Source organism: Pundamilia nyererei, unplaced genomic scaffold, assembly GCF_000239375.1.
Source record: "Pundamilia nyererei isolate P.nyererei 1_Seehausen unplaced genomic scaffold, PunNye1.0 scaffold00609, whole genome shotgun sequence".
Taxonomy (NCBI): domain Eukaryota; kingdom Metazoa; phylum Chordata; class Actinopteri; order Cichliformes; family Cichlidae; genus Pundamilia; species Pundamilia nyererei.
Window position 1 is genome coordinate 58852 of NW_005188010.1, and position 8858 is coordinate 67709.

Genomic DNA, 8858 nt, shown 5'->3' on the forward strand with positions numbered 1-8858 from the left:
ACACGGCTTGCCCCGGCAAACCGTGACAAAAAGAAGTTACTTTTAGTCACTCTAAGCTGGGCATTACGTTCTCTAGCTGTTCAAAGCCATGGAACTTTAGACTTTCCAAGCAAATAATGATGGCCATACTGATGTTCATTTTCATTTTTATGATGTTTCTATTTTTACATAATTCCTCCCACATAGCAAAATTTGTATGGCCCGGATCTGTCCCACACATGGCCTGCGTAACGCAAAGAATGACGGCCCTATGGTGGCCCAGATCTGGTTTACCCGGAGGTGGCCCACACATGAGCCAGCACAAGGCTAGTTGCAGACACACTGCTGGCCCTGTGCTGGCCCAGAACAGTTTCAATCCTCGCCCCTGATGTCAGCCTAATGTGTACCTTAGCCATGTAAGCCATGTAATAACAACATGTGCTGGAACATAATAGTGCAAAAGTAACATGACGAAACTCTGTTCAGACAGTGAATGGACTGATTCTTATATAGCGCTTTTTTACTCACCCATATTACTCAAAGTGCTCTATACAACGATGTCACATTCACCCAATCAGGCCAGATGTGGCATGCCATCACATAAACAGTGCCATCTTACCATGCCAGAAGTCAGCCAGCAGTGCCGGCTTGACACCAGATCCAGGCAAGACCCATCTGCTATGTGGGATGACTTGTTCTTTTGGTGTTTTAGTTGTGGATTATGTTTGGGCTGTGTCTCTTGCCCTTTCAGTATTGTTTTCTTGTGCTTCTAAGTGTCCCTTTGTTTCTTTTTAGGTTATGTAGTATGGGTTAGGGATGTTTTGTATGTTGGTTTTGTTTAATAAATCCGCCTTTTGGATTATTCCCTGATGTGCCTGGGTTCTGTTACTTAGTGTCACTTCGAAAGGCACACAGCCAGCATTGACATATAATTGTTCTTTCAATTTTTGATAAAGATTACAGTGAATTGAGATGTAACTTGGCCCAGAGGTACAGTAGGTCGCCCAGAGTAAGACTGTGTTGAAAGTGTATTGAATTCAATATACATGTCCTTTAATTTTTGAGTACTATTACAGTAAATCTGGATGATATTTGGTACAGAGGTACAGTAGGTGTCCCAGAGGAGGGATGTGTTGAAAGTTGGACCTCAACTACTAAGGATGATTTTTAATGAATTTCTGAAATTTCCATAATTGTAGTGTATTGGCTTTATTGCGTTGAATATGAGTTTCTTGTAATTTCTGAGGAATTTTACAGTAAATCTGGCTGAAACCTGGCACACAGGTACAGTAGGTGTCCCAGAGGAGGGATGTGTTGAAAGTTGGACCTCAACTACTAAGGATGATTTTTAATGAATCTTTGAAATTGACATAATTGTAGTGTATTGGCTGTATTGACTTGAATAAAAATATCCTTTAATTTTTGAGGAATTTTACAGTAAATCTGGATGAAACTTGGCACACAGGTACATTAGGTGTCCCAGAGGAGGGATGTGTTGAAAGGTAGACCTCAAATATTAAGGATGATTTTTAATGAATTTTTGAAAATTGACATAATTGTAGTGTATTGACTGTATTGTGTTGAATATAAGTTTCCTTTAATTTCTGAGGAATTTTACAGTAAATCTGGATGAAACCTGGCACACAGGTACAGTAGGTGTCCCAGAGAAGGAATCTGTTGAAAGTTAGACCTCAACTACTATGGATGATTTTTGATGAATTTCTGAAATTTAGGCTGTTCCATTGTAATTTGTGTGCGCGCATGCATGTGCGCGCGGGTCTAGGCTTTCAAGCGAAAAGGCTGCTTACCGTAAAGACTGGTGTAAGAGCGCGGAGAGAAGCGGCTGGCGTGACCGCGGCTCACAAATGACGGCTCATTCATTCATTTATGAAATTCCAATGTTGCAAGGACAATATGTATAATGCTTACCATTTAATAAAGAACACTATCCTGAAATGCAAAAAATTCAAATTGCTGGATCGGCGGACAGAGACGCTTTCTCGCAAGTTAAGTAGATTTTTTTAAGGCGTTTTTTTCCGAAGTCGCAAAAAGTATAACGTCACAACAAAGTGATTGTTCACTTGCAATGTTTAACCTGGAACAACATTTATTATGATGACGTGGGAACAACACCGACATGAGGATATCAGATCGTGTTACAGTCAACAATGTACATTTCAATACAATGCATTCAATACAATGCACAATGTACATTTCAAATTCCTTTAATTTTAAATATGTTTATATCGTCTATCCTGTAAAATAGTCAGATGTCTATTCATATTAATGTACAGAATTCACCTGCTTGCTGCTACTACTGCACATTCACCCAATGTATATACTATATATATATTTAATGTTCTTCCTCTACACCCCCCCCCCACAATTTTTTGCACATGTCGAGGAGCGTGTCAGGCTACATTTCACTGTGTGTTATACTTGTATAACTATGCATGTGACAAATAAAGAATCTTGAACCTTGAACAATGAAGCAAAATCCCCTAAGAGTCTCCTCCTCCTCCTCCCCCTGTCCTTTCGTCAGCTTTTCCGTATTCCACCTGCCCGGCCTCCCAGTTCAAAACGCATTTCGCTGGACTTTTCACTCTTAAACTGTTGTGAACAGCAGTGAGAAATCTGCCGACCATATTTGTAAACCTTGGTTTGGTTTCCACTGGTCATTACTTGTCTTGCTGGTCATCCACCAACCCCACAATCTTTTCCCCTTTTTTCAAAACGATGGATAATGTCGCTTTACTTTTGCTGTTTGTGGTCAACGCTGGAACGCTGGTTCAAGGTAAGCTTCGCTAATAACGTAGTAGGAATACCTCCTAGCATGGTTAGACAGGTTAGAGTGCTGATGTTGATTTGGCACAAAAATACAATACAGACTAATGCAGTACTAATATTTCTTATAACTAAATGCCAGTTAGCGTAAAATACAAATAACTCACCAGCTGGGTGAGGAAACCGAGACATGCTCGTGACTGATTTTCAGTGTTGGGCTTCCCACTTTACCTTTTTTTAAAATAAATAAATAAAAGGGAACTATTTTATGTTAAATGGGTAAAGCAAAGGAACCTGTTTTGTGTGTGTTTGTGTGTTGTTTGATATACCCGAGTAGGTTAAGAAGACGCCAGAAATACTTTTACTTTTATGTCTTTTGTCATGTAAGTCAGGGAGGTCTTGAATTTTTGTACTATATAAAAAAAATATATATATATACACACACACAGCAGAAAGTCCCCGGACTTTCTGCTGTGTATTTTCACGGCAGAATGAAAAAGCACCGGACTCGGTGACTCACCACTAGAGCATGAACAGTAGCTGAAATTAGAATCGGTGAAACTGAAACTGAAAATAAATGAGATCACTGCTAAACACACAAACATGAACACTACTCATATGATGCCTTGTAATACACTGGTATCACTTCTGCCCTGTGGTGTGTTAGGTAATTTCCATCTTGAAATGACGTTAGCTTAAAGTCATTTGACAATTACAAGTGAGTGTGACTAAACAAGAAGTAAAACACTGTTTTTGGCCAAATCCCAGTGGAGGAGTAGCAGCTTTTAATATACAAAAAAAACCCAGTTCCTCCCACACTGAAAGGAGGAAACTGGAGAAATCCAAACTGAATGGACTTGGACATCCAGGATATTGATAACGCAGTTGTACTGACAGCAGACTGACAACCTACACTTACTATAGTTGAACAGAGAGATCAATGTTGCCCTTTGGGGCCCTTATGTGTGTGGGGGGTTTTGTTGTTTTGTTTTTTTATAACATCTTGGCCCATACTCCATACCAGCGATGGTAATATACCATTACTTCCTGGCGGTAATCCTAAGCCTCATGCAGCATGAACCTCTTTCTTTTTAAAGCTAAAAGCCACCTCTGTGCTTGTAAAACCATCTGTGGTACACTATGAGGCTTCACATGTGATATATGATGACTCTAACGCTGTCAAGCTGCTCAGATTTTCAGTGTTGTGAAACAGAAATGCTCCATGCATTACACAAACTTCTAGTGTTTCACATGTATATATTTTAGGCATATTACCAGTGAATTTTAGTCCCATGTCACAGAATATTAAGATCTTTTAGCCCTTAGAACTAAAGACATGATTTGGAGAAAGAGACTTTGTCCTATCTGTGATGGCACACAGATCCTTAGAGAGTAGAGTAAATAATTCTTCTATGTGGAGCTTGCTAATATTTATTTGCTTTATCAGAATCATGTTTATTACAGGAGCCAGTTGAGGTGGTTTGGGCATCTCATAAGGATGCCTCCTGGGTGCCTCTTTTGGTGAGGTGTTCCGGGCATGTCCCACCAGGAGGAGGGTCTGGGGCAGACCCAGGACACGCTACAACAACAACAACAACAATCTTTATTTATAGAGCACATTTAAAAGCCTTGGGCATACCAAAGTGCTTTACATAAAACAATAAAAAATAAAACAGTTCACACATTAACATCAAATACATAAAAGTAACAGATTATGTTCACAGATAAAAGCCACCAATAAGAGTAAACTGCAGCACATAGGTTATAGCAAGGTAAGACTGTACCACCATGATAAAAGACACCAATAATGGAAAGATAGCAGAGAATTTAATACAATACAATACAATAGGTCAATAGGTCACTGCAAGCAAGCCAGCATTTAACTGGTAGAAAAGGCAAGTTTAAAAAGATATGTTTTTAGCCGTGATTTAAAAGAATGAATAGAATCAGACGCCCGGATGCCAATCGGGAGATTGTTCCACAGCTCCGGTGCAACTAGAGCAAACGATCGATCACCTCTAGATTTCAGTCGAGATCTGGGCTAAACCAACAGTAACTGTGAGGATGACCTTAAAGCCCTAGCAGGAGCATATGGGTTTAAAAGTTCCTTAAGATAGCTTGGTGCAGTGTTATTGGTAATTTTAAAAGTAAACAACAAAATTTTAAATTGAATATTGTCACGGAGGAGCAGGGAGGACTCGGCGCAGACTGAAATCTCAGAAAAACAGGTTTATTTACACACTCCAGGTGCACTATATACAGGTGAAGGAGAGAGGGGCCAGGGTTCCCAGGGGTGCGGAGAGGGGTCGGGAAAAGCGTCCAGAGTCACCAAACCAAGCACGAGAAATCTGCATACAGAGAACAAGAGTTAGCACGGAACTTTCACGGACAGAGGTCAAAACTGGCTGAGGCTAAAGTAGCACTGACGAGCGTTACTCAATAGTCCAGCGGCGAGGTGCTCTCAGTCACTGCCTTAAGTAGCGGGAGCAAACAAGGTGAGGAGCCACAGGTGATTGCCTACAGGTGGTGGAGGCCGGGAGCTCACAATGAGCTCCGCCCAGGCAGCGAGCAGAGAGAGAGGAGAGAGAAAAAAGACAAAACATAACATGTAGCCACACAGGGCCAGCCGAGCAGGCATGGGGACCATGACAAATACGATATTTGACAGGCAGCCAGTGCAGATCAGCAAGGACAGGAGTAATGTGGGCAAACTTCTTGGTTTTAGTTAGAATGCGTGCTGCAGCATTCTGAACTGTCTGTAATCTATGTAAAAGGGAAGAGTGGAGACCACAATAAAGTGAATTGCAGTAATCAAGCCTTGACGTTACAAAGGCGTGGATGAGCTGGAGGGATTATGTCTCTCAGCTGGCCTTGGTGTTCCCTCGGACAAGCTAGAAGAAGTGGCTGTTTAGGCCGCTGCCCCTGCAACCCAGCCCCGAATAAGCGGATGAAGATGGATGGATGTTTATTACAAATTCTAACATAATTAAGGATTTGTGTCTCATTTTTGCTAGGTAATCATTGATTATTGTTTTCAGCAAGTCTCACACATGTCTCCTGGGCAGTTCCAGCCCTTTTTTTATTGGCAAATCTCTCAATCTCCTCCAGATTTGATGGTGTTGTTGCATGGACCTTGGTGTTCAGGTCAGATCACAGATTTTAAATCAGATTCAAGTGAGAGCTTTGCGCAGAACACACAGTACTTTGTTCACTTTGGTCTTCTGGAGTTATTTACTAGGAGCAAAATATGTTTTGGGTCGTTGTTGTGTTGGAAGACAAAGTGACAACCCAGACCCAGTTTTGCACAAGTGTCTTTTTTTCTTCATAATTCCTTCACTTTGATGAAATTCCCAGTTCTGGATGCACTGAAGTATCTCCAAGTTTCACTGCTGGATGGTGTTCTTTCAGTTGCACACCTCTCCCTTTTTTCTCCAAACATAAGCAGCATCTGCAGCACAGCGCTCCCAGCTGCTATGCACACTTTTGTGCTTTTGCATTTTTTATGCTTTTTTAGTGCAACACACTGATCACTTTCAGTCAGCAGGAACTGAGAGAAATTGGCCTCAGCATGAACTTTATATTGGATAGGACCCAAAGTATCCCACCTGCGATTGTGAAACCACTGGGTGCTCTGTGGGTTATTGTCTACTAATTGTAACTGAATCCTGGCTCCATTTGCAAATCCCCGATGCCTCAGTGGAGCTACCAAAATCATCTGTGTTTTTTTGAACCGGAAGCTTTGGATAACTAGCTCCTGCCAAGAGCCTTCCTACCACATTTTGGATCAACTTAAGGCTTTTCATGGAATTTTTAGGACATCCTGATAATAATGAATTGCAGTAGTCCAGCCTACAAGTAATAAATGTGTGAACTAGTTTTTCAGCACCATTGAGAATGAGACAGGATGTTTCTAATTCTACAGAGGCTGTCATTTGATGCTTAGGTCACAGGCTGACAAACCTGAAAAACATGTGTGACTACATTTCTGCTATGCAGATTTTGTTTTGCTTTCAACCAGCATGGTGTCACATTTTGCATGCGGTGTGGAAAAGGCCTCTTTCTTTGTTAAATGATGGCTTTGTGCCTTTCGGTGAGTAAATAAGAGTTAAATGTTCCCATTTATTGTGAAGATCTTCGAAAAAGTTGTGGCTAACCAGCTAATAGCTGTCTTGGACAAGTACAGTATTCTTGATTAGTTTCAATCTGGCCTTTGTAGAGCTTATTCCACTGAAACAGCTCTTAAGTGACATTTGATGTGAACTGATAATGGAGAATGTTCTGTTTTGCTGAGCTTAGAAGCTACCTCTGCTTTTAATACTGTTGACCATCGTGTTTTGTTCAATAGGCTGAGATATTAGATGAGTGTATCTGGGTCTGCTTAGGCTATTTCTAAGTCCAGGTCTTCTTCCAGTTCTCTTATATATGATGTGCCACAAGGTTCTGTTTGGGGTATCTGTTTCTGTTATCTGTTCCCTCTTCAGCAAATTTTGAACATCTTTAAGGACATTTCTTATCACTGCTATGCAGATGACTTTCAGTTTATATCTGTTTTGAGTCCTAGGATGTTACTAAGCTGAAAAAGGAAATTATCCTGAATAGGTGATTAGACTCTAAAAGTTAGATGGCTGGTATCTTTTTCCAAAACCAACAAGTATAAAAAAACTGAACCCTTGTTTGTGCCTCTGGCAAATTTGCACCTAACACAATCAAAACACTTGGTTACTTTGCCTCATTTGCTAAATCTTCCATTTGGAACTTTGGGATAGAAACATCCGTCATTTAGAGAAAATATTACGCATTTCGTATTGAGCTGAGAAGGAACGCAGTTTGTCCCGTACTTCATCTAGAATGGAAAAAGACACAAAGCTGGAGTTATTCTGCGTCTTTACGCTGTCAGCTGCCTTTTCTTCTCTTATTCTCTCCCCCTCCCTCTCCTGTTGCTACTTCAATCGTGAAACTGATCAATGATCAGCTGATCAGCTTTTCTGTCGCAAGTCCCGTCTCTCTTGTTTGTTTATCTCCCACTTTGCGCCAGAAAGAGGAAACCAGTGGATGTAAGCTTGATCAGCTTTTGTTAGAATTTATTTAATATTAATTTCTAGTATCAGCTGATGTTTGCTGGAGCCACGGCAGTAAAAGCTGCTGGTCATTATATCGGTTTGGTTATCTGGTGAGAGGGAAACATGAAGATGAAACCAGGAGATGTCCTCACAGAATCATCAGAGCTGAACAGGTGATGGAGAAACAGGTTTACCTTTTAGGTGACATGAATGAGTTGAAGGGAAGTTATGAACTGTTTCTGAGAGACAAATAACACCAGGATCCTTTTTTACGTAGCTGGCAGCTGGTAACTGTGCAGGGGCAGGCCTAGCAAAGTTTTGCCAGGGGGCCAGGTAGGGCGTTAACAGGGAAAGGGAGCACACAGAAATACTCTTTCTTTCTTATTCTCATTTAAAATGTCTAGCATTTAACAAATAATTATCTGAATCTTACAACCAAAGTTTTCATCTGATGCAAAATGTATAGAAATCATACATATACCAACAAGACAGTGTACATCACTGTCACAACAGCGTCTGTTTTCATTCAACCACAGCACTGAAACTGCTCTGACAAAAGTGTTTAATGACATATGTCTGAATACAGACAGTGGAAAAATGTCAGTTTTAGTTTTACTGGATCTCAGTGCAGCATTTGATACAGTTGACCACAACATATTACTCAAACGACTGGAGAACTGGGCAGGGATAGCTCAGTAGGTAGAGTGGTGGCCCCATGATCGGAAGGTCGGGGGTTCGACTCCACTGAACGGCTAACCTGAGGTACCCCTGAGCAAGGTACCGTCCCTACACACTGCTCCCCGGGCGCTACACTGGTGGCTGCCCACTGCTTCACTGGGTGAATGGGTTAAATGCAGAGGAACTATTTCCCTATGGGGACTAACACGCACACTTTACACTTTACACACAGGTCTTTCAGGAACTGTACTAAACTGGTTCATAACATACTTAGAAAACAGGAAATACTTTGTATCAATAGGTAACTTCACATCTGAGCAGACAAGTATCACATGTGGAGTTCCCCAAGGTTCCATC

The 8858-nt window shown here is 41.1% G+C and overlaps 1 protein-coding gene across 1 annotated transcript in view; it reads left to right on the top strand.

Annotated features, from left to right (window-relative positions):
- The first annotated feature begins 2529 nt into the window (after nt 1-2529).
- Nucleotides 2530-8858, top strand: part of LOC102202101 (CD166 antigen homolog) — a 43468-nt gene continuing 37139 nt past the window's right edge. The window contains exon 1 of the mRNA XM_005754624.1: nt 2530-2773. Within this exon, the coding sequence (XP_005754681.1) occupies nt 2716-2773 (58 nt within the window). The 5' untranslated portion in view covers nt 2530-2715. The remainder of the gene's footprint in view (nt 2774-8858) is intronic.